The 26376-nt window shown below is 32.6% G+C and overlaps 1 protein-coding gene across 1 annotated transcript in view; it reads left to right on the plus strand.

Moving 5' to 3' along the window:
- The window catches only part of MYCT1 (MYC target 1), a 38843-nt gene extending 20646 nt beyond the window's left edge, over positions 1-18197 (plus strand). Inside the window, exon 2 of the mRNA XM_051997965.1 lies at positions 11513-18197. Within this exon, the coding sequence (XP_051853925.1) occupies positions 11513-12024 (512 nt within the window). The 3' untranslated portion in view covers positions 12025-18197. The remainder of the gene's footprint in view (positions 1-11512) is intronic.
- The last annotated feature ends 8179 nt before the right edge of the window (positions 18198-26376 follow it).

The raw sequence follows: 26376 nt of genomic DNA on the forward strand, positions 1-26376 counted from the left end.
CAAACAAAAACCATATGATCATCTCAATAGATGCAGAAAAAGCATTTGATAAAATCCAACATCCATTCCTAATAAAAACACTTGAGAGCATAGGAATAAATGGACTTTTCCTTAAAATAGTCAGGAGCATATATTTAAAACCTTCAGTAAGCATCATATGCAATGGGGAAAAACTGGAACCTTTCCCAGTAAGATCTGGAGTGAAGCAAGGTTGCCCACTATCACCATTATTATTCAATATTGTATTAGAAACACTAGTCTCTGCAATAAGAGTTGAGAAAGAGATTAAAGGAATTAGAGTAGGCAGTGAGGAAACCAAACTATCACTCTTTGCAGATGATTGATGGTATACCTAGAGAACCCCAGAGATTCTACTAAAAAGCTATTAGAAATAATTCATAATTTTAGCAAAGTAGCAGGATACAAAATAAATCCCCATAAATCCTCAGCATTTTTATACATCACCAACAAAATCCTAGAGCAAGAGATACAAAGAGAAATTCCATTCAAAATAACTGTTGATAGCATAAAATATTTGGGAATCTATCTACCAAAGGAAAGTCAGGAATTATATGAGCAAAATTACAAAAAAGTTTCCACACAAATAAAGTCAGACTTGAATAATTGGAAAAATATTAAGTGCTCTTGGATAGGCCGAGAGAATATAATAAAGATGACAATACTCCCTAAACTAATCTATTTATTTAGTGCTACACCGATCAGACTTCCAAGAAAATATTTTAATGATCTAGAAAAAATAACAACAAAATTTATATGAAACAATAAAAAGTCAAGAATCTCAAGGGAATTAATGAAAAAAAAATCAAATGAATGTGGCCTAGCTGTACCTGATCTAAAATTATATTATAAAGCAGCAGTCACCAAAACCATTTGGTATTGGCTAAGAAATAGATTAGTGGATCAGTGGAAAAGGTTAGGTTCACAAGACAGAATAGTCAACTATAACAATCAAGTGTTTGACAAACCCAAAGATCCTAACTTTTGTGATAAGAATTCATTATTTGATAAAAACTGCTGCGATAACTGGAAATTAGTATAGCAGAAATTAGGCATGGACCCACACTTAACAGCATATACCAAGATAAGATCAAAATGGGTCCATGACCTAGGCATAAAGAATGAGATTATAAATAAATTAGAGGAACATAGAATAGTTTATCTCTCAGACTTATGGAGGAGAAAGAAATTTGTGATCAAAGATGAACTAGAGATCATTACTGATCACAAAATAGAAAATTTTGATTATATCAAATTAAAAAGCCTTTGTACAAACAAATCTAATGCAAACAAGATTAGAAGGGAAGCAACAAACTGGGAAAACATCTTCACAGTTAAAAGTTCTGATAAAGGCCTCATTTCCAAAATATATAGAGAACTGACTCAAATTTATAAGAAATCAAGCCATTCTCCAATTGATAAATGGTCAAAGGATATGAACAGACAATTTTCAGATGATGAAATTGAAACTATTACCATTCATATGAAAGAGTGTTCCAAATCATTATTGATCAGAGAAATGCAAATTAAGACAACTCTGAGATACCACTACACACCTGTCAGATTGGCTAAGATGACAGGAAAAAATAATGATGAATGTTGGAGGGGATGCGGGAAAACTGGGATACTGATGCATTGTTGGTGGAGTTGTGAACAAATCCAACCATTCTGGAGAGCAATCTGGAATTATGCCCCAAAAGTTATCAAACTGTGCATACCCTTTGATCCAGCAGTGTTTCTATTGGGCTTATATCCCAAAGAAATACTAAAGAAGGGAAAGGGACCTGTATGTGCCAAAATGTTTGTGGCAGCCCTGTTTGTAGTGGCTAGAAACTGGAAATTGAATGGATGCCCATCAATTGGAGAATGGCTGGGTAAATTGTGGTATATGAATGTTATGGAATATTATTGTTCTGTAAGGAATGACCAGCAGGATGAATACAGAGAGGCTTGGAGAGACTTACATGAACTGATGCTAAGTGAAATGAGCAGAACCAGGAGATCATTATACACTTCAACAATAATATTATATGAGGATGTATTCTGATGGAAGTGGATTTCTTTGACAAAGAGACCTAACTCAGTTTCAATTGATAAATGATGGACAGAAGCAGCTACATCCAAAGAAAGAACACTGGGAAATAAATGTGAACTATTTGCATTTTTGTTTTTCTTCCCAGGTTATTTTTACCTTCTGAATCCAATTCTCCCTCTGCAACAAGAGAACTGTTCAGTTCTGCAAACATATATTGTATCTAGGATATACTGCAACATATCTAACATATATAGGACTGCTTGCCATCTAGGGGAGGGGGTGAAGGGAGGGAGGGGAAAATTGGAACAGAAGCGAGTGCAAGGGATAATGTTGTAAAAAAATTACCCTGGCATGGGTTCTGTCAATATAAAGTTATTATTAAATAAAATAAAATAAAATATAAAAAAATAAAAAAAAATTAAAAAGAGTGATATAAGCAAATTAGAAGACCATAGGATAATTTACCTCTTAGATCTGTGAAGAACAAAGGAATTTGTGGCCAAAGAAGAACTGGAATTCATTCTTGAACATAATTTTGATTATATTAAGTTAAAAAAAATGTTCAAACAAAACTAATGCAGATAAGATTAGAAGGAAGCAATAAATTAGAAAAAAAAATTTTTACATTCAAAGATTCTTATTTCTAAAATAGAGAATTGACTCAAATTTATAAGAATTTACACCATTTTCCAATTGATAAGTGGTCAAAAGACAATTTTCATATGAAGAGATCAGAACCATTTATAATCATATGAAAAGGTGCTCTAATCATTATTGATAAGAAATTAAGACAATTCTGAAGTACCACTACATGCCTCTTAGATTGGCTAAGATGACAGGAAAAAATAATGACCAATGTTGGAGAGAATGTGGGAAAACTGGGCCACTAATACATTGTTGCTGGAGTTGTGAAGTGATCCAACCATTTAGGAGAGCAATTTGGAACTATGCCCAAAAGGCATATCCTTTGATCAGCAGTGTTTCTACTATGCTTTTATCTCAAAGAGATCTTAAAGGAGGGAAACGGACCCACATGTGCAAAAAATGTTTGTGGCAGCCCATTTTGTAGTGGCAAGAAACTAGAAACTGTCCATCAGTTGGAGAATAGCTGAATAAGTTATGGAATATTATTGTTTTATTAGAAATGATCAGCAGGATGATTTCAGAGAGGCCTGAAGAAACTTACATGAACTGATGCTAAGTGAAATGAGCAGAATCAGGAAATCATTTTACATGGCAACAATAAGATTATAAAGTGATCAATTCTGATTGAAGTGCCTCTTTTCAACAATGAGATGATGATCCAGGCCAGTTCCAATGATCTTGTGATGAAGAGAGCCATTTACAACCAAAGAGGAGACTATGGGAACTGAGTGTGGATCATTCTTTTTGTTGTTATTTGCTTGCATTTTATTTTCTTTCTCATTTTTTTTCCTTTTTAATTGGATTCTTCTTGTGCAGCAAGATAATTGTATACATGTGTATGCGTATATTGAATTTAACATATACTTTTTTTTTTTTTAACCATATTTAATATATATATTGGATTACTTGCCATTTAAGGGAGAGGGTTAAGGGAAGGCAGGGAAAATTGGAACACAAGGTTTTGCAAAGGTTAATGCCAGAAAATTATCCATGTATATCTTCTAAAAATTAAAAAGCTTTAATTAAAAAAAAAAAAAAGATTGCTGATGCCTAATAGTATCTTAAACATAATCTTGCTGGTTATGAGCAAAATTGTTTGATAATTAGAACACTCCATGGCATGCTCTTTATCTAGGACATTATCTTTATCTCCAATCCAGTGCCCACTACTGACTTTTCCAAATTTGATGAAATATTAAGTTCTGCATTTTAACAGTATCATCTTTTAGAATTTTAAATAGCTCAACTGGAATTCTATTATCTCAAATAAATTTATTTTTAGTAATACTTCCCAAGATTCACTTGACTTTGTTCTCCAGGATATCTGTATATTTCAGGAACTATAAAATTGCATGGTTATTAGTGATGTTAAGATATTTTTTAAATAGCATTTTTTCTTGTCAAATTTTCTTAATCTCTTCCATGTTCCTTAAGTTCTTTCTATTTTTATCTTCCATCATGCCCATTTATGCAAGAAATATGTTCTTGATATCTCTGATTTTCTTGATAAGATCTCCTCTTTCCCATTCTATTGCTTTCTTTTATTTCTTTGCATTACTCATTTAAGAAAACCTTATCTCTTCTTGCTATTCTCCAAAATGTTTCATTCATTTGGGCCTATCTTTATTTTTCTCCTTTATCTTTCACTTTCTTTTTTTCTTCATCTATGTATAAAACCTCTTCAGATAGCAACCAAAAGAAATTCTAAAAGAAAAAGAAGAGCAAGAGAAAAAATGGCTAGATTCTATATAATATTATAACCTCTTTTCATAGTTCTTTAGACACTATCAGATCTAATCCTTTAAATTTAGTGGTTATGAATACTTCATATTCATAAGGGATGTTATTTAGATTGTCATTATATGGTCTGATGATTTTCCTCTACTTTTTTCAATTTAAATCTGAGTTTTGCAAAAAAAAAAAAAAAAAAAAGCTCATGTTCTGATTCTTAATCAGCTCTAGATCTTGTTGTAATTGACTGAATAGAGCTTGTTCACCTTTGGCTATTAAATATATATAATCATTCTTTTTTCTATATTGATCATCTGATAATATCCATGTATAGAAGTGCATTTTAAGTTATTAAAAAAGAGTCTCTGCTATGATCAATAAATTATCTTGACAAAACTCTATTAATCACTTCCCTGCTTAATTTTGTACTCCAAAGGCAAACTTAATTGTTATTCCATTTATCTTTTGATTTCCTACTTTTAGCATTCCAATTCCCTGTAATGAAAGTGAACTCTTTTTTTCTATTTTCAGGGTGTTATTTTTTTTAATTCATTAAAATGTACTAACATAAATGAAAAAATGGAAAGTAGATCTACAATGCAGCATTTCTTCTCTGTATAATCAACATGTGATCCTCAAATTATCAAAGAAGATAGATCTTTTTTTAACTCATCAGCAGCATATTCCATTTCTTGTCTTATTAGAACTCTCACCACAGATCAGCTATTCTGCTGAAAGGGCACAAGATACCTTTTCCCCAAATAGAAACCAGTAACTCTTCCAATCCAATACACTGGGTTTGAAGAAACTTAATCCTCTTTTCTCTGTCAAAGAGTTGAGGAAATAATCTAAGGATTCATGAATATTGCACACTGACATCCTACAGACTTTTCCAGAAACAAAGATGGCCCATAACTCTTCCCTACCTCAATACCCAGCAAAATCCTAAAGAGGGGGAAGCAAGGAGCTAACACATTATGGGGGAAAACCCCAAACAGGATCCATACATATTTTAGGAGATCACATTTTCCTGCAGCATAGAAATTGTGCATCTGAAGTGATGGTGCTGTTCTGATAGTTTTTTTTTTTTTTTTTTCGATATTGGGGAAAGATGAGATGATAGGGGTTTCTCTTTTACACTTGAATTTTTCTAAAGGCAGAGACAAGCAAACTTCAGTGTTACCTTTGGATATATTATTTTCTCACTTAATTCTGAATCTGCAGAAGAAACTGAGACTCTTTTGTTAGATAGGGAATTAGTCTATTTTTTTCCACTCTCACTTTTTCCCAGATAATATTCAGGTCAAAATAGGTTATAGCTCTTTTCCTTCCCTATTTCTGTAAAAGAGCAACATAATCCCCATCTAAATTCCACCCAAAGAGAGGAAAAGTCAAGATTGTCATGAATTTTTCTAGGGTATAGAAGGAGTTGGGGGTAAGAGGTAAGAAGGAAACTACAACTAAAGATAAATAGAAATTCAAAAAAAGATTTTAAAAGGGTAACTCAATAGATTAAAACGAAGACTTTATAGTCTCTCTCCAGATGTCACAGTGTACCCCCAATGTTTGAAAAAGGTACAGATGATGCCAGAGGCAGATTCCAGAGGTTCCAGAGGCAGATAACTAGCTTCAGAAATTTTTCTGCCTTCACTTTATTCCCCTGTTCTCCAGCAAAGCTCTACAAAGAGGAAGGCAAAGAGCTGACACTGAGGAAGAAATCCAGTGGATGTATATGGCTTTTACCCATTACATTGTATGAAAAGAGACTTGAGAACAGGGACCACTTAACAAACATAGTTGCCATCAACACTATATGAATGAGACTTTGGACATGTCCCAAATTGGTGAAAGAAAACAAAGAAAGGTTATTGAGACTTCTAACCATAGGATTAATTTGAATAGGCCAACTGGTTGCTGAAGTTGAGTTTTCTCCCTTTAGAGCAGCTGAGTTTGACTATGGAATGTGGAACTCCACAGGAAAATCTCTATGTCTGAGTTAGGTTTCGCCTCAAGTAGCCAATGGATTCTTCAGGGTCCTATGGAGCCCTAACTCCCAAGTTAGAGAGAAGGCACTTAGTAGCCTTAGAAATCTTGTTGTCAGGCCTTCTTATTCTTCCCCTCTTTCCATTTCTTTGCCATTACCCCAGCTGGCTACTGTCTTCCATTTGGTTACCAAAAAGAGACCAGGAATGTCTGAGAAAATTCAGAACCAGATGAAAACATGAGAATTCACCCACACCCATGAATATTCATGAAACAGAGAAGACTGGTGAGGAAAGTAGAGGTCCCTGTGGGAAGAATGGATGCTTATAGTCCCTTAGGAATGTTGAAAACTATCTTTGCATGTATTTTGAAAAATTAAAAGCTATTATTATTTAAAAAAGAAACAAATATTAGAGGCCCAAAATGATGTCCCGTATGTGAGGTGATTTTCACTGGAAGAATTGAGCCACCTTACTACAGTAATGTAGATTTGTAACTTTCAAAACTGCTATGGTGGAGATGGTCTCCTTTTGTTAGATCACTTTTTGGTGTTATTTCTAGATGTTACAAGTCTTCATAGAAGTACTCAGTTTTGATCTCTTCAGTATCAGTGATTGAAGCAGGGACATGCATACTGTGATGTGGAATAGTTTGCTTCAGATTTGAACAGATAGCATTGTCATTATTGAAATTATACCCCAGAATTGTTTTTTTGTCTATTGCCTATATATGAAGTAGCATACATATAATATTAATAGCATACCAGTAACATATACATGATACTAAAGCAATACTGAATGTAATCTTAATAATTTGCATGTGTTTTTGATATTAATCTCGATATTAATACAAATCTTGATATTAACATTTGTGAATATTAAGAATTATTATTTTGGTTTTGTTCAGTTTTTTTCACTTATGTCCAAAATTTCTTTCAGGGTTTTCTCATCAAAGATACTTGGAATTGTTTTCAGTTCATTTTACAAATGACAAACTGAGGCAAACAGGATTAAGTGACTTGCCCAGGGTCATATAGCTGGGAGTGTTTGAAGCTAGATTTGAATTCAAGATGAATTTTTCCTGATTTGAAACCTAGTACTTTCTCCATTGTACCAACTCGCTATTAGTTTTACTAATAAAGTTTAGAAGAGGGGAAATTTTCGTCAAATTTGAGTAAAAAGAAATTCATACTTTTAAAATCTTCAAGATTAGTTATTTTAAAATGTAGAAAACATGAGTGTTTTGGCCACTAGAGGGGGATCTCCCCTTATTTTTATTCTGTGTATTCATGTCATACAATTCTTTACAAATAGTCTGAAGTCAAATGCTTCTAGACTTGTTTGTGTTTTAAGGCTTTTTGTTTTTTTAATTAAAAATAATATAATTAAAGAATTTTTGATATTTTAAAGTCAGTTTTATATTCTTCAGTAGTTTAATTGGGTGGTATTATGAAGGGATAAGAAATTATAAATGTTAATTTCTAACTCTTAGCAATGTATCCATTCAAATTCAAAACTATATCATTTTTTATTTGATATTGATTCTGCATCATATAAAGTTTATTTTTCTGTTAAATTATATACCAGACTATTCTTTTAAAATTGAACTCTTTATTAATGAACAAAAATTAAAAATTGACATTTCTTATTGTACTTAATGCATATTGCCAACTTTAAAGAATATTTTATAATTAGAAAAATTTTTCTTTTCCTTTATTCTCTTATGAAAGAACAGATTCTTAGACTTTGCCTACAAGACCCATAGGTGATGGAGAGAGAGGTTATATATTCCTTTAATTTCATTGATACTTTTAAAAGTTTTTTTTTTTTCCTGGCTGTATTTTTTAAAAATTTTAAATGATTTTATTGATATATTCTATTTTTTACATCATCATAGTTATCCGCAGTATCATTACACTTCCTCCTCCCCGAGCCACCTCATAAGAAATTGTATTTCAAAGACCCTCAAAAAAGTAATAAAAAAGCAAGCTGATCAAAATATCTGTTGTGCCACAGTTCTCTTTTATTTTCCTGACTCAATTTCCTTAAATTGTCCTGCCTCGGTTTCCCTGAATTGTTCTGCCTCAGTTTCTAATTGTTCTGCTCAACCAACCCTCCCTCCTAATCATGAAGATCCAGATAAAGAGAAAGACCTTCTATCTTAGGCATCATCAGAATGTTGGGTGCCTCTCCCCATCCTGTAATCCCAATTCATCAGATGTCCCCCATACTTCCCCCAACCCTGTCAGAACTGGATTGTTAGTCCCCTGTCAGAACTGGATTGTTAGTTCCCACTATCAGTGCTCTGATTCCACCCCTGCCTCTGTCTACCCTCTATATCTGAGCCGTGTATATATAGTCTTATTTAGCCTTGAGACCAAACCATGGATGCATTTGGTCCCAGTAAATCTCTCCTTTTCAAATAAATTATTAAATACTCTCTAATCTCTATCTTGCCTCAGTTTCTCTGGCATTACATTTAAAAAGTTCAAAAACACATGCAATTTGCAACTAGCGAATCTTAAAATTTTTTTTTATTATGATTCAATTTACTTCACTCCCTTCTGAAAATCCTTAATATGAATAAGTGTATGCTTTCAGATATATAAATTTACAATCCTTGATTTTCAAAAACTTAGCCTAGTTTCTTATAATTTGTAGGTGCTTAGGAAGTACTTATTGATTAATTTATTGGAATTTTGTTGGAATTAGTATTTTTATTTCTGTTACTAGCAGATTGATGAGGTAGCATTCTTTGGTAAATCAAAGATCCCACCTCAGAGATAGGAAGAGTTGATTTCAAGTCCTAAGTATGATACATAGTTTGTATGACTATGGCCCAAGTCACTTTATCTCTCAATGTGTTAAAGCAACATTCTTAAGACATACAGAATACTTGTCCTTTTGTAATGGTAAAAAGTAATTTAGTTCCTGGGAATTTCCATACCAATAAAATCATAGGTCAAGATCCATATCTATATAAATATATCACATTAAACAGAATGATTTGAATAATTGAACAATAGATCTTTAGAAAACCCAGCATTAGAATTCGGAGATATTGTTTAAAAATGATTGCTTAACTATGTAAAGAAGACTTGCTTCAAAACTTGCCTTTGGCTGTTACATGCTATATAAACAAAAGCAAAATCCTCAGCTTCTCAAGTACTATAGACATCTCTCTATGACCATAAGTTACAGAAGAGTTTTTGATCTGCATAAGTAGAAGTATTTTTCTATATTTGTTGCTGTTGTATGGTCATGTTCAATTCTTTGGGATCCCATTAGGGGTTTTCTTGAAAAAGATGCTATAGTGATTTGCTATTTCCTAAATCATTTTTGAAATGAGGAACCTGAGGCAAACCAGGTTAAGTGACTTGTCTTGGGTCACATAGTAAGGATTTGAGGTCAAATTTAAATTCAGGTCTTTCTGGATTCAGGCCAGGTACTTCTATCTGCTGTACCATCTCATTCCCATATATAGAGGATCATTTCTATATAGGGACTACCTATATTAATAAAATCATAACTCCAGATGGAATTAACAAATAACAAAATAGTATTATTGAACAAGCAAATAGATAAATGAATGTGTGAATTCATACTTATATTCATATTCTCTTCATTGTGTATGAAGATCATTTAGATTCTACCATCTCACTATCAGCTATGTGACAATGGAACTTAAGATGACGCTTGAAAATGCAACTGGATCTCACTTCCCAGGATGTCTTAAAAAGCATTTCAGGAACATTTTCTAAACTATCCATAAAATGTGTAGTTTCCAAAAGAATGGGGGAAAACTCCCAGTTGGCCTGGTTACAAATAAAAAGATGAGCCAAGATTTGGACCCAAGTCTTCTGAATCCCAGTCCAATGCTCTTGTGTCTCTTGCTTTTCAAGTGAAAAAAGAAGATAACAGTGTATAAATTTGTTTGTTAAATTTGTTAATGTTCTGAATTGTGAAATATTGGAATTTATATTCTGGTTGAGAAGATAAATACCGGATATAAATATCACATCAATGATATAATTGGTAAATTTTGTGAAAAGATTATTTCTAACTAAGGCAATAAGTTCCTAGTAGAAAGGAATCAGTAACAGACCCTGTGACTATAGTGGTTCTGGAGGAGAAAGAAGGTTAGTAACTTTGTACACTTTTTCCTCACTTAAATACAATTTAGTTGCATGTTATCGCATCTCTTTCCTTATGGCATGGTCCTTTTCAAGAAAAAAAGGACAAACAATGTCAACAACAATCCTGGTCACAATTCATGAAACAGAAGGCTTATGATATGCATTAGTGGAAGGGGTACCTCTGTGAACATAATTATATATCTTATAAAACATCAAAAAAAATACACCTTGGACTGGTGTATTTAAGACAAAGTTTTAAAGGGAATCTGTAAATTTGTTACTGTACAGCTACATTCTTCAATTAGAAGTTGCGTACTTCTGGTAGCAGTAAAATCCAGCTTCTTAAATTGTGATTCATGACCCCATATGGGGTCTCATAACTGCGTGTGGGTACTGCAAAGTTATGATTGATTATCAGTAAATATATGATTTTTATATCTAATTAATATACCTATATATCAGTGTCACATTTAAAAATGTCTTGGGTAGAAAAGGGTTGTGAATGGAAAAAGTTTGAGAAGCCTTGTTGTTAACTATACTTGAATGAATCATTTCTTCACCCCATTTCCCCCCTCCAATTTGATCTGTTTGGAAATTATTTCTCAAAGAAAGAAGTCTAAAAATCTAAAAATTCTTGAATTCTTCCAAGTGAGTCTTTTTACAAAGTATTTGAAACTTATGCCCCTATGAGAAATGTTTATTTTTAAGTTCTTTAGGATGACTAAAATAACTCAAAAATATATTGAGGGCTATTAAGAACTATATTATGCATCAACTTTTAAAAAAATAATTGGAACTACTTTGTTCATTAATCATTATTCATTTGAGTAAATTCTCCTAATTCTCTAATTTAATATTGAATAAAAGAATCCTCAAATTCTTTTGAATAATGTAAAATCTTATATTGTACCCTTTTCTTTAGCTAACTAAGTAATAACTTTGACACCTTGCTTGCTTTCTTTTAGATGATCTCATAATATCCTTCACAGTATCCATGGCTATTGGACTTGTCATTGGAGGTATCATCTGGGCATTGCTTGTTTGTCTGTCCAGACGAAGAGCCAGTGCACCTATCTCCCGATGGAGTTCAGGTCGTCGTTCCAGACCTTATTCCCACAGTCTCAACAGGACTGGATTTTATCGTCACAGTAGCTGTGAACGTCGAAGCAATCTCAGTTTGGCCAGCCTTACCTTCCAGCGACAAACTTCATTGGAACAAACCAACTCCTTTCCTAGAAAATCAAGTTTCCGGGCTTCTACCTTCCACCCTTTCTTACAGTGTCCTCCATTACCTGTGGAAACTGACAGTCAACTAATGACTCTTCCTTCCACCAATACTTCTCCCATCATTAATACTACACACAATCTGAGCCGTCCTGACTTTCATTGGTCTAATCATAATCTTCGTATTGGCCTTTCCACACAAACTCCTCCACCAGCTTATGAGTCTATTATAAAGGCATTTCCAGATTCTTGAATACAGGATTATCTGGGCTTTTTTTTTTTTAAATTTTTTTTTTTATTTTAATAAGAGGTCATCAAGATGATTAGACAGTCCCAGGCCTGTTTTATATTGGTAATGTTGGAAATTAATGCACCACATTTGGTTTGTACAAAAAAATTGCCTGTGTGCCACAAAAAACTTCATGTTCTACTATGTAAGTTTTGGAATTCTATATTCTTGTATCATAAGGCTTTTAGAATAGAAGAATGGGTCTGCAGAAATATTGCATATCCTGTTAGTTTTTTTGTAAACATAACTGATGAATCTACATTTTAAATATCTTTCTGTTTTTTCTTATATTATGAGAAGAGTTATTTAAATACCAATCTTTATGCTTCATGATGAAACCTTTTTTATTTTTATTTTTTGAAAAAACTCCTTTCATTTTAACATCACATCTCAAAACACTTTTACACCATCTGGTGGTTTTCAAATTGTTACAAAAAGAAATTTATTTGTAGTGATCTGTGAAAGATACCATAGAAAAACAATCATTGGACTTCTTCATTTCTAGAGAGATTCCATTATGGATTTTTTTTTATTATTCATGATTATTTATATCAATAAAGTCACTATAGTAATCTCATATAGAGAGAGAAAGGAAGGAAACATGCATTTATAGAGTGCTACTATATGCCAACAATTGTAATAAGTACATTTACAAATAATGACTCTGGGAGGTAGGTGCTATTCTTAACCCCATTTTACAATTAAGGAAAATGAGGTTAAATGACTCATCCAGGGAACACAGCTAGTAAAATATGTGAGGCCAAAGTTGTACTAGGATATTCCTGACTCCATGTCCAGTCATCTATCCCCTGCTCCATCAATAGTCCTAGATTTATAACTCTAGTTATATGTTAGAACTTTCATTGTCATACTTATCTCACTTTTTTCTTTGTAATTGTCATCACTGAAAAAAAAATCCAACTATGTTTTGTACCAAGAAAGGAATTTTTGCAATAAAACTATATAGCATTAAAAGATTTTCTTTCTTATACTAAGATTTAGGTATGATTTATACCTCAGAAAACTTAAACATGTAATTCTATTATCATCTTTTCCCTTTATGTATTTAAGGTATAATAATTGGTTAGAAAAGAATTCTATCCTTTATAAAAATAAAAGTTAGTTTTTGTTTCAAAGAAATCATTCCTAATTTACCAATATGAACTACTGAGTACAAAATTCCCTATGATTTTTTGCTTAATGATCAAGTATACGGAATGGCATAGGGAACAAAATTGTGTATAGGGATCTATGCAATTTAAAGGTGCTGTTTTTGTTGGTTGATATCCTTTTAAAGAACATCTCTCCAGCTGCTGGAAAATATAATTGGTTCAATTTCATGCTGAAGCTCTCTGGCCTTTATCAGACAATTAGTTCAATTAATGTAAATGAGGCCCATGGTTAGGTTCAGTTATAATGAAAATGCATTTATTTTTTGGATGTGTACATTTTGTTCATTTTTACTTCTAAAAGTCAGTAAGTGGCACTATTAATAATAGCTAAATATGGGTTCAAAATTAATTTTTCAAAATTAATTCTGATATTCTACTTGAGAATTTTTTTTGATAATTTAATTAGTCTTCTTTTATGCCTTTTTATTCCTAAAAGGAAATTGTTCTGAATGTTGCCTTTCAGAATTATAACCTTTAATGCTAGATTCTCTTTCAGAAAATCCTGTGATAATTGAATTGATATAAGTTGCTCTTGGATGAGGAATTTTTTAAAAAGCGGTAACTTTTAAAATCATCATAAGCCAGATTTTTTTAAAAAAAGTTTTATATTTATAAAAAAGTTTACTTTTTTAATTTGTATGAGAAATTCACTTGGGGGAGGGGTTATCTGAAATTTACACTGAAAACAGAAGGCTTTCTACAAGGAAATAAAAACAAAATTTCCAATATTTGGAATTACAATACAACTTGGCAAATGGGATACTTAAAAAATGATCATAATATGAATTAAATAAGTATTTTGTTATGGTGGTAGAGAGTATAGAGGGTGTGTATGTTGGGTTGTGCAGAGGCCAAAATGAAATCTTTTGTTTTCATAGAAACTTTTTTCATGGGTAAATGTTTAATTAACTAAAACTTTTATTCATAGTGTACATATATGCTACGTAGAATTATTTAGTAACTACTAAAATGAAACTTACATTTTAAAAAAGACAGAAAGTATCTATAATTGACATGATATAATTCAGAAAAAAATCTTCATAATGAGGAAAGTTAGAACTCTTAATTATGCACATGAGTTAGCTGTCAGCTTGGCTAATTGCTTTTTTTTTTTTTTCATTTTATTTTGTCAGTGTACAACATCAGTAAATGTTGCTGAAAACCAGTTGGCACAGCTAAACAGTCACCATTTATATCTCATTGAATAATGTTTATTATTGTAAAGTATTTATAAAAGACACAATATACATTTGAATGATATGCAAAAAGATTCAATCAATCAATCAACGAGAAGTTAATAAGTGCCTGTCATGTTGTGGAAACTATATTAGTCACTGGAATATAAAAATAAAAATAAAGCAGTACCTACTCTCAAGTAGCTTACATTATATCAGAGGAAGCTATAGGGATAGTGTAATATGATCTCATCCATATAGATAATATAAGATATAGTCCATGCATAATGCATACAAAATAATTAGGTGAACACTAACAACTGGGCAGGGACAAGAAACCTGAGTTGAGCTTTGAAAGGAAACAGGGACTCAAAATTTCCAAGACAAGGAGGAAATTCATTCTAGGTAATAACTTAAAAAAAAAAAAAAAAAAAAAAAAAAAAAAAGCTTTGAAAGGAAATGACTTAGAATTTCCAAGACAAGGGGGAAGTTTATTCTAGGTAATAACTTTTAAAAAAAGATCAGAAATAGAATGTGATGAATGAAGAATAATAAATAGATCAGTTTAACCAGAAGAAAGTATGCATGAAGAATAGCAATAATGCAGAGAAAGGTTGGCTAGAACCACATTGCTGAGGGCTTTGATACTGTAACAGAAACATTGTATTTCATCCTGGAGGACACTGCAACACTTTCATTAAGATAGTAACTTGATTTTACTTATACTTTAGGAATATCCCCTTGAAATCTGTGTGGAGGATCAGCTAGAAAATAGACGAGTCAGAGAGAATAATTAGAAGACTATATGGCCTCTTTTGTTGTGGTGGTTCAATTATATCCAATTCCATTTTGTGGTTTTCTTGGCAAAGTTACTGAAGTGGTTTACCATTTCCTCCCTAAGCTTATTTTATAAAGTAAGAACTAAGGCAAATGGAGGTAAATGACTTGCCCAAAGTCACACAGCTAGTAAGTATCAAAGACTAGATTTGAACTCAGGAACAAGATTCTTCCTGATTCTAGACTTGGTACTCTACCTATTTCACCACCTAGATGCCCTATATGCCTTCTAGGTATTTTCAGTCTAAAGATAGATGGCACTGAGAATAATAAATGTAGATAATTATGTTAATTATGGCTGTTATAGTTATCTTTCAGTTATATCTGTTTGAAAAAATGAAACTAATTTAAGCCCTCAATTGATTGGTCTGCTTCCATACAAATATTTTTTCTGATTAAAAAACAAATTTCCTTTCTACTGAGAACTTATTTAGCTGTTATACAGACAATATTTTAGGTATACAAAATGAATGAGCATTAATCAAATGTCCAAATCTGAAAAAAAAATGTTATTGCATATAATTACAGAGCTAATAATTATTCAGCTGAGAGATAATTTTATTCTCTTTCATTCTGGAAGATGAGCCAAGGAAGCAACACTCATTCATATAAAAATAGGGTGTTTTCTTAGTGAATCTTGGGATCCAAACCCCCAGAAAGAAACCTATATTCTAATACTCTGTAGGAATAAGGAAAGACAAGTGGTTATGTGTCCAAAAAGGAGAGTCACTAAAGACAAAGCTGAAGGAGAATCAGAAATCTAGTTTCTCATAAGGTCTGATACTATATATATGTATGTATGTATGTATATGCCTGATTAACTTTTAAAAAAATTTGACAGATTTTTTTTTTTTGATTGGCAAATAAAAAGCAGAGAAGACATAATAGCTACCGTTTGGTAGTTAGAAGGATGTGTTATTACTGGGAAATTGAGCAGTACTTTTAATGATCCCAATCTTCGCTCCAAAATAGAGCCCATCTTCTATGATATCAGTTGCTGGGAAGATTTTCATCTTCTATGCAATTGCCTGCCTAATCTTCAATCTTCAAAGGAAAGAAAAATAGTGAAATAGGACATCTTATCTAATATCTGCTTTCTATTTCAAATTCCACTTTTCTCTAGTCTGATCTCTAGACATTTCTGAAGAGTGATGTCTTCCATTCAATAATGACTGTTCTCACAGCTAGTCATATTCTATAAACCATAAAAATTCTGAATTCCTACAGGTCATCATTAAGCCACACCTCCCATCCCACCATTCAATTTCTTATCCTCATTCCCCTCAATTCTCTTATTCCAAAATTCTAATCAAGTACTATCCAATGTTCTGGAATGTTTGTTCCATAGATGACAAAATTCTCTTCATCCTGAATCTTTTTCTCTTTTACTGCTTTCATTTTTTAGCTGTTCCTGAAACTTGGCTTCCTGCTAATAAAACAACCTACCTGGTCACTCTTTAAGAAGGGTGGATCTTTCTAAAGCATTCACTTAATTTTTATTCATTCCTCTTAATTTACTGACTGAGAGTTGGAATACTCTTTCCTCCCCATTGCCACTTCTAGATTTATTCTCTACTTCTACCACTCATCAATATCTCTTCCTTTGAGGTTCATGTAATTTATATGTGTAGTCAATTAAAAACTTGATAACTTCTTTTTCATTGAGTATGATAACTAGCTCAGAACTTTTCTTTTCTTCTCAACTTTTGCTTTTGTATTTGTGAAGGGCAATACACATGCTGACTCTCCCTTAAAAAAAAAAAAAAGTGGTAAAGGTTCACCACTCTATTCCTCAGCCTCCATAGTTCCTGTGATCTACTTTTTCTATGATCCTGTTTCAGTTGCTTGAAGACTGGTTATATTGTTGATCTTGACATCAACCACAAATATACACCTCCATATTCAAGAATTTGGAAATCCCCTTATTTAATCATAATCTATTGTCTTTCTCTGGCAGACCCTCATGTCTGGAATGATCTCCTTCCTCGCCTCTTTTCACTGCCTCCCAGGGTTTCCTTCAAGTTTTAGCTAAAATCCCAACTTCTATAGGAAACCATTCCCAGTTCCTCTTAATTCTAGTGCCTTCCCTCTCTTAATTATTTCTTACTTATCCTGTTTAAATCTTATTTACACCCACACGCGCACACACACACACACACACACACACACACAAATATGTATGTGTTTACTTGTCTCATCCATTAGACTATGAGATCCTTAAGGGTAGGGACTAATCTTTTGCCTCCTTTGTATCTTCATTGCTTAGCCTTGCACATAGTAGGCATTTAATTTTATTTACTGCCTTTTAAAGTCCAATATTATTCTTGAGGTAACATATTTTTGAAGCACTAAATACTATAGACTTCAAAACTCACAGTGGATCTCATAGATATGCCACAAAAGATATATGAAGGAAAAAAAGCTTGGTCATTCATGGCCCAAGAGTGGAAGCCTCAAATGAACAAAATACATGCTCTACAACTTTTTAGAGAATACCAAGAAATTTAGAATTTCCCTAATAAGTTGATTGGACTATCAGTAGAGGATTTAAAAGGGTTGCACAAAATTACATAGATAAGAATTGCACAGAATATTTGGATGGGATATGATCTGCATAGAGTACCTATATAAGTAAGATGATAGATTTGTTGGTATATGGAGATTTTCTTTCAGCAAATAGGCTTTTGTAAGTGAGATCATAAAAGGAAGATGGACTCAATGTGGGTCCAGTCCTTCAAATATGAATAATGTGTACTACATGCTGTAATTTACATGAAGCACTGGTGAGTTTTGATGAGAAAAGTCCTTTCCCTGCTTTAGAGGATGTAGGGTCATTCTTTGTCTACTTTCCATCAATTTCTTATGTGGTAGTGAAAAATCATTTAATTTGCTACTATGCTGCAACTAAGTGTGTACCCAAAGCATTAGAATAAAGTTTATTTTTCCCCTGGCAGCAATCTTTGTAAGTGGTGCTTAATGGAGAAGGTTTGGAGGACCACTCTCTTCCCACCTTGTAATCCCCATGTGTCCATGAATGCATACTGTTGATATTGACTTTGTTTATTGCAATTATTTTCCCCTGATATTAGGTGTTGTGATATAGGAACCACCTGCCAGTGGCTGCTGGAGGTCTAACTCAGACCTGTAGAATGGATCTCTTCATGTGAGAGGATGATGATAATACAAGGAGACTGAGAGGCAGTTGCGTTCTCTGACCTCTCTCCTCTTCCCTCTTGCCTCCAATTTATTTCATTCCCAATCCACAAGGAACATCTGCATTAGTAAAGGCTGATTTGCAACTCCTTCAAGTGTTATGATTCATAGCTGTGGAGGCTCTCAGAGAATTGACCTGCCCCTTCACTTAGGCATAGTCCTTAACAATTAGGTGAACAAATATCAGAGAGAGAGAGACCATATTAACTTCTGTAAGAACTACCAAATATCCAGCAAATGGAGTGCATAGTAAAATATTCCAGTTCTAGAAAAATACCCTTGTTCCTTCAATGTTATTTCTGGAATCCCCAGGGAAGTTTTATCTAGCCATGCTCAGGGCATCTGACCTGTCAGTGGAATATGATTTGGGATAGAGATCCCAGAGACTATATGCTAAGTGGACTCCATATCAAAGAGGTTATAGTTTCATTATTGTGTATAGGTTTCTTCTGAGCAAACAAGTTTTTACAAATAAGTGAAGAAACAATCATGTTTCTTGGTTCAAAATGCAAAGTCTGTAAGAGCACATTCCAGCAATTTGATATAATTTGATTCAGGGTTAAAAAAAAGTTAAATAGTTAAAAACCTGCATTAAGTATAAACACACAGGTGTTTTGATCATAGGAAATACATACAAAAATGTGGCAAAATAATATGCAGGAGCAATAGGAAAGCCAATAATTTAACTGTAATTGTATTGTTATTGATATTGTTGTGGGACTTTTGGCAAAGGCTTATATCACCTAATATAGAAGATGCCAGAGATCCTTTCTGGGGGAAGACATTTTTGGTTCCCCTAATGCATGCTGGTACCCAAGAGTGGGTACCAGGGTAGACACTGTTGTAACATGATGATATTCCTCTCAGAAAAGTATGATAGTTTGTAGCCAAGCAATGACTATTGGAAAATGGAATGTGAAAAAAAAATTATCATCTATAATGATGAAGAAAGTGTGGTTGTTTTTTGTTTATTTTTTCCCTGGAATTCAGTAGACTGAGGATGAAGCTCTGAAGTGTAAAGAGTTGTAAGAGAAAATGAGCCTTGAAATATTCATGCAACTCAGATAGAGATAATGGGAATAATGGGAGAGATGCATTTTGAGTCACTCTGTTAACCTTTTCCCATTTTGGACATGTAAACATTTGAAATGCCTCTCAGGGATTAAATTTTATTTTTAAATTTTAATAATATAATAATAATATTTAATAATTATTAATTAAATAATAATTAATAGTAAAAATTTTGTTTTTTAACCACAGAATTTTGGGGAAAGAGGTGAAAAGAACAGTCATCTGCTTTGTTACAGCAATAGAAATCAGAGACATATATGTCCTCTCTATAGCCAGTGAACTTCAAAGAGTTGTATTAATCAACACTTAAGAGAATGACTAAATAAATGTTGACTGAATTAGAGCTTTCAAACGTCAAAAATTAGCACACACTAGAAGGTTGTGTTTCAATTAAAATGTTTATAACTGTATCTTAATTAATTGACTCTTGATTTATGTAAATAACAGACAAATTTTGGAGAAAATTTCCCCCAGTATTTGGTAGATAAAGAAGGAAGAGTGGAACTGGAGTTAATTAAGTTGAGCCAACACACTTCACATTTGATATTTATGTGATACTTATGTGACCATGGTTCAAATCATTTAATCTTACTAGTCCTCACTTTTTTTGGATGGAAAATTGGGTTAGATGAGAGGAATGGTAGGGGTCCCTTATGGCAACAAATCTACCATTTTGTTCTCTGAGGATGGGAATGATTTACCTTTGATTTTAAAAACACAAGATTTTTCATATATCACTTCTTACAGAAATACTTTTTGGAGGAAATGCACCAGAAATATTTCTCACATGACTTGACCTGAATTCTTTTTCCACATCAAAAAAAAAAAATTCTTCTAATAGGTTTGCTGCAACCTAAGGTATTGATGTAAGTGGCTCTCATTCTATCCCTTGACATTTTCTTACTAAATGATTTCTGATTGCTTACTCGGGCATATTGTGGATATACAATTGCTTTGAATATGTTCTATCTTTGCCAAATCAAATTTTTAAAGTTCACTTGTAATTTAACATGATTTTTGAGTCATCTTGGCATTTTGACTTCATAAGTGTAAAATGAAGACTGCATTTACTGGAAATATCTTCTTAAAAATAAAATGACATATGCCAGATCCCTAATCTACAGACACTTTATAAAATTAGTTGGTGCTCATGAGGTAATGTTACTGTTGAAAGAGGATTCAGGAATGAAATTTATCTGAACCATTACTGAGGAACATAAAAAAGACAATTGTATTTGCTTTCATTCAATAGTAGGTAGGAAGAAGAGAAGGAACAAAGGGAAGAAAGAGAAGGAGAAATTAAAGAAGAAGAAGAAGAAGAAGAAGAAGAAGAAGAAGTAGTAGTAGTAGTAGTAGTAGTAGTAGAAGAAGGAAGAGTAGTAGTAATAGTAGTAGAAGTAGTAGTAGTAGAAGTAGAAGTAGTAGTAATAGTAGTGGTGGTGGTAGAAGTAGTAGTAGTAGTAGAAGAAGAAGTAGAAGTAGTAATAGAAGAAGAAGAAGGAGTAATAGTAACAGTAGTAGTAGTGGTAGAAGAAGAAGAAGTAGTAGTAATAGTAATAGAAGTAGTAGCAGTAGTAGTAGAAGAAGAAGAAGAAGTAGAAGTAGTGGTAGTAATAGAAGAAGAAGAGGAAGTAGTAATAGTGGAAGAAGAAAAAGAAGAAGAAAAAGAAGAAGAAGAAAAAGAAGAAGAAGAAGAAGAAGAAGTAATAGTAGTAGTAGTAGTAGTAGAAGAAGGAAGAGTAGTAGTAATAGTAGTAGAAGTAGTAGTAGTAGAAGTAGAAGTAGTAGTAATAGTAGTGGTGGTGGTAGAAGTAGTAGTAGTAGTAGAAGAAGAAGTAGAAGTAGTAATAGAAGAAGAAGAAGGAGTAATAGTAACAGTAGTAGTAGTGGTAGAAGAAGAAGAAGTAGTAGTAATAGTAATAGAAGTAGTAGCAGTAGTAGTAGAAGAAGAAGAAGAAGTAGAAGTAGTGGTAGTAATAGAAGAAGAAGAGGAAGTAGTAATAGTGGAAGAAGAAAAAGAAGAAGAAAAAGAAGAAGAAGAAGAAGAAGAAGAAGAAGAAGACCAAGAAGAAGAAGAAGAAGAAGAACAAGACGAAGACCAAGAAGAAGAACAAGAACAAGAAGAAAGAGGAAGAGGAGGAGAAAGAGGTGGAGAAGAGAAAGAGGAAGAGAAGGAAGAAGAAGAGAAGAATGATGAGCAAGGGAGGAGAATAAGAAAAATATATGTTGTGAATGACTGGATTATTTTCAATAAAAACAAAAATGTAGAAAGTAGAAACAAATGTCAGAAAGGGAAGAAATACTTATTGTGATTAAATAAATACATATATGTATTCACCATTCCTTTATTCTCTCAATAAGCCTTTATTAAAGATAAATATGTACCAAGGACTGTGGTAAGCATTAGGGATACAAAATTTAAAAAATGACTATTTTGAAACTTCTAGAATTGTTTTGATAGGCTATTGAGTATAGCTGATCCATATCAATAGACTCAGTGAACATATTACAATATTTATTATCTGAACTATTTTAGTATCTAAGGGATTAAACTTGTTAAGATTAAGAATAGATGGATCCGGAGGTAGTGGTAGTGTGGGTCAAAGAGAGTTCAGGCTCTCAGGATATAAAAGTGGGATTGTCAATTGTATCAGAATTAATCTTTTTACATTTATTTTAAGAACGTGTTATTATCAGGATACTATCCCAAGCATTCAAGGAATATGGGACAAAAAAAAAAAAAAAAAAAAAGGAAGAAGGAAACTTATTTCCTTCAGGATGACAAATATTCAGCAGAATTGAAAAGGGAATAAACTGCCTCAAGAAGATAGATGAAATGAAGAATCAGTTGAAATGAGATCGTTAGCCAGAAGGCAAGCCAAATCACCAATATTCAAATGTAATAGAACTGTTATAAAGATGATAAAGGAACCATCCAGCTGAATCCTGTACTGAACATGTATAAAACTACACTGTTGTCTATCAATGACACTCTGTAAAAAACAGAGAATGGATACGCATAAGAAAAAATATTTGTCAAGTGAGGTCTCCAGTCAAGAATTATAGGATTTAGAACTAGGAGAGATTTTAGAATTGATACAATCCCCTTAGTTTATGGACAAAGAACTGAGGCCAAAGGAAATCATTGAATCTCTATGAGCTTCAATTTCCTTATCTGTAAACTGAAAGTAAAAAGTGGCAAGCAGCATAAGAAGAATTTAAAAACCAAGTCATCGAATACAAATCCAGTGCTTTTTTCAATAAACCATTTTTTTTTAAAGTATGGTCTGGGGATCCCTAAGAGTTGCAAGATCAAAATTATTATTGTTATATTATTAAGACATTTTTATTCCAATGCAATGAATATTGATAGATTTAAAGCACACAAACAAACATTCTTCCAGGGGTCTTTAATATGTTTTTTAAGTGTAAATGGGATCTGACACCAAAAAGCATGATACCTGCTGCCTTGTACTATGTTATTATGATGTGATGATAGGATCCAGAAAGAAAATGCAACATGAATTATATACAAAACTAACTTTGAACCCAGTGTTGTGTGAGTTTATTAAAATTCAAGTTTATAAAAATTCAAGGTTTACTTAGAGTTAAATTGTTATTCATACATCATATATAAGGTCACTCTTTACAATTTAACATTTGAAATATATTCACCATGAGTCTCTCTTTTGTTTTTTATGTAATATCCACTTACAGTTCTCAAGAAACTATTGTGCTCCATATCTTACATACATAGGATATAGATACTTTAAAAACATGGGTTTTTTCAGGAAAAAAATTGGGGTTCATTAAAGGAGTTTTGAAATTTAGTCTGTTCTCTTCCTTCTGTCTAATTTTGAGCCTAACTCACTGTCCATTTAGCATAACTTTCTCTAGGAGAAATATCTATTCTGTACATCCAGTCTCTGAGAGAAACATTTACAATGGACAATAGTGGTTCCAGAACATTTTTAAAAATTAGGTACATGATATAGGACAAAATTCTTAAATGGGGAGTCACAACCCCATTTTGTCATATGGATATAGGAGTAGTGAAACTATCATTTATTATCAGTAAATGTTTGATTTGTATATTTATTTTATATACCTACATGTCCTGATAAAGGTTATAAGTATGTACATACGAATGTATTTATAGGGTATAGATGTGTGTCTATACTGATAAAGTCTTTGGATTCTACCTAACTCCTAAACATAATATGGACAATAGACATTCTTCATCCATTTGTTTTGTTTTTGTTGTTGTTGTTGTTGTTTGTTTTTGTTTTTGTGTTTTCTTTTTCTTTTTCTTTTTTTTTTTTTTTTTTTTGGTGAGGCTGATTAGAATAACTCTTTTGAATAGTTACCCATATCTCAGAAAGCTCCAAAGTTGTAGCACTTTATATAATGAGTACAATGCTTTCAATAAGCAGGAAAATATAGAGGAGCTCAATATTCACAAAGATTCTTTCAACTAGTAGTCTGCATTGGTCCTCCTTTTTCCTGTCAAGGGATTCTTTCCATGCTAAAAGAGTATTTACCTAGTTACAAATTATTGGTATAAAAGCAATGGATATATTAACAATACATCTGAACTGATGCTAAATGAAGTGAATAGAGCCAAGAGAATATTGTACACAATAAGGACAAAAGACCAAGATTATGTGACAATCAACTGTTATGGACTTGGCTCTTTTCAACAGTGATGTGACTCAAAGGATTTGCAACAGAGTTGTTATGGAAAGTGCCATCCACATCCAGAGAGAAAACTATGGAGACTGAATGTGGATCAAAGCCTAGCATTTTAACTTTGAGTAAAAACTTTTATTTATTGTTGTTGTTTGTTTGCTTGTTTTTTCCCTTTCTCATTTTTTTCCTCTTTTGATCTGATTTTTCTTGTACAGCATGACAAATATAGAAATATGTTTAGACGAATTGTACATTTAACTTATATCAGATTGCTTTCTTGGGGAGGTGGGAGGGGAGAAGATAGGGAGAAATATTTGGAACACAAGGTTTTGCAAATATGAATGTTAAAACTACATTTGCAAAAATAAAATACTATTAAAATAAAAAAGAACATATCTGAGACTGTAGCAAAACTACTTGTATACTCCTTTATCCTATACTAGAACGTGCCAAATGATAAGGGAGGTCAGTTCAGTCAAATATTCTCAGACTACATACTGAAATGAATGTCTTCTGAAAATAAGAGCCATTTGGAAATGCATGATTCTTGGGTAAGTATATGCCTGGCACTTTTGAATCATAAATAAGCTAGATAAGGATGGACACAGGGGCTGATAAATGTCTTTGGTAATTTATGAGTATATATCTGCATTCACTGGTATTTCTAGTTATTTTTATTTATCCTTCCTCTTCTATTTGGGGACTGGGGATTTGGTCCAAAGAAACTGAGTCAAGGATACCAAGTTCAAAGAAAGAGAAAATGGAACTCAATATCATTTGTTACCACAATGGCAGTCTTTGAGAAGTACTATTGTAAAACAATTCTTATATACTTGAGATTCTTTTATTTCTCCAACAATTTGTAATTGAATCATAATTTGTGCTCCTCAATATTTTGTAATTTGTAATCCTCAAATGTATAATCTTGGCAAAGATTTTTGTGAAGGTATATGCAATTAGTCCCAAACCAGATATAAAGATCCTATCCCATATGAGAAATTGAGAGGATTATCAAATCAACAAAATGGTAATACTTCTTATTATATCTGGTGTGTTGTTGTTGTTGATGTGGTGGTAATGGTGGTAGTGGTGGTGATGGTGGTGATGGTAGTGGTGGTAGTGATACTCTTTGACAGACAAATAAAGCAACAGCAGTCATAAATGAAGATTCACTCAGTGAGATATTTATTGCACAGTATAACTGCAGAACCCTTCAAAGGTTATCTTTTTAATTCTATAGTTTTATTTGCCAGTAACAAAGCTTTAAGGATTATTGAGTCTTTCAAGTGTAAACTATACTTACAAAGTTATAAGGGGCAGTCATTTAACAAAGATTAGAATTGGTTTTCCAGATGACATACACTCTATTCTAAAGCCATTCATCATTTGAATTATAATACTCTGGGTTCCTGTTGTGACTTTCTGTTCTGCTCTTGAAGAAAAGGTCAGAAGACCATGCATCCTGGTTTAATAGGCTCTTCCTGTCCCAGCTGCCTGTGAGTCCTTAAAAAAGTCAAGAATTTAAATTTTGGCTCTGACTAGAAGCAGAAAATCTTTGGAAAGGAAGTCCTCTAATCAGTGTGAAATGGTTAAAAGTAACCAGGATTTGTGTTAAGAAGATATACATTCAAATCCTGGCCCTGGTGTTTATTACTTGTGTGACCCTGAGGATATAATTTTATCCATTAAGTCTTAGTTCCTTGATCTGGACAAAGGAATGGTGATTGATTCATTAATCAAATATTAGGTTTTCTCTAGCAATAAAATTCTATGATCCTTAAGATATCTGAGATGATTTTTTAATTATGATTTAAAAATTCAAGGTAAATTTATTCTACAAATATGTGTCCACTATCAGATTATTACATACGTGTGTATATGTGTATGTGTACATAAACAACATACAGAATAAATAGAGAGAAATTACAGAAAGAAAGCACTAGAATTAAAAAAGGCTTCTATGTAGCAGGTGGGATTTGAAGGAAGTCAGGAAATGGAGATGAGAGGGAATTCATTCCAGGCATGAGGGATAGTCAGAGAAAACATCTAAATCTGTGTGAAATGATGAAAAATGTGTCAGAGAAAATATTGTAGTCAAGAGTGTTTTGTTCATGGAATAGTAGTACGGTAATTTGACTAGATCAAAGGATATTGAGGGT

The sequence above is a fragment of the Antechinus flavipes genome, chromosome 4, assembly GCF_016432865.1.
Source record: "Antechinus flavipes isolate AdamAnt ecotype Samford, QLD, Australia chromosome 4, AdamAnt_v2, whole genome shotgun sequence".
Lineage (NCBI taxonomy): Eukaryota > Metazoa > Chordata > Mammalia > Dasyuromorphia > Dasyuridae > Antechinus > Antechinus flavipes.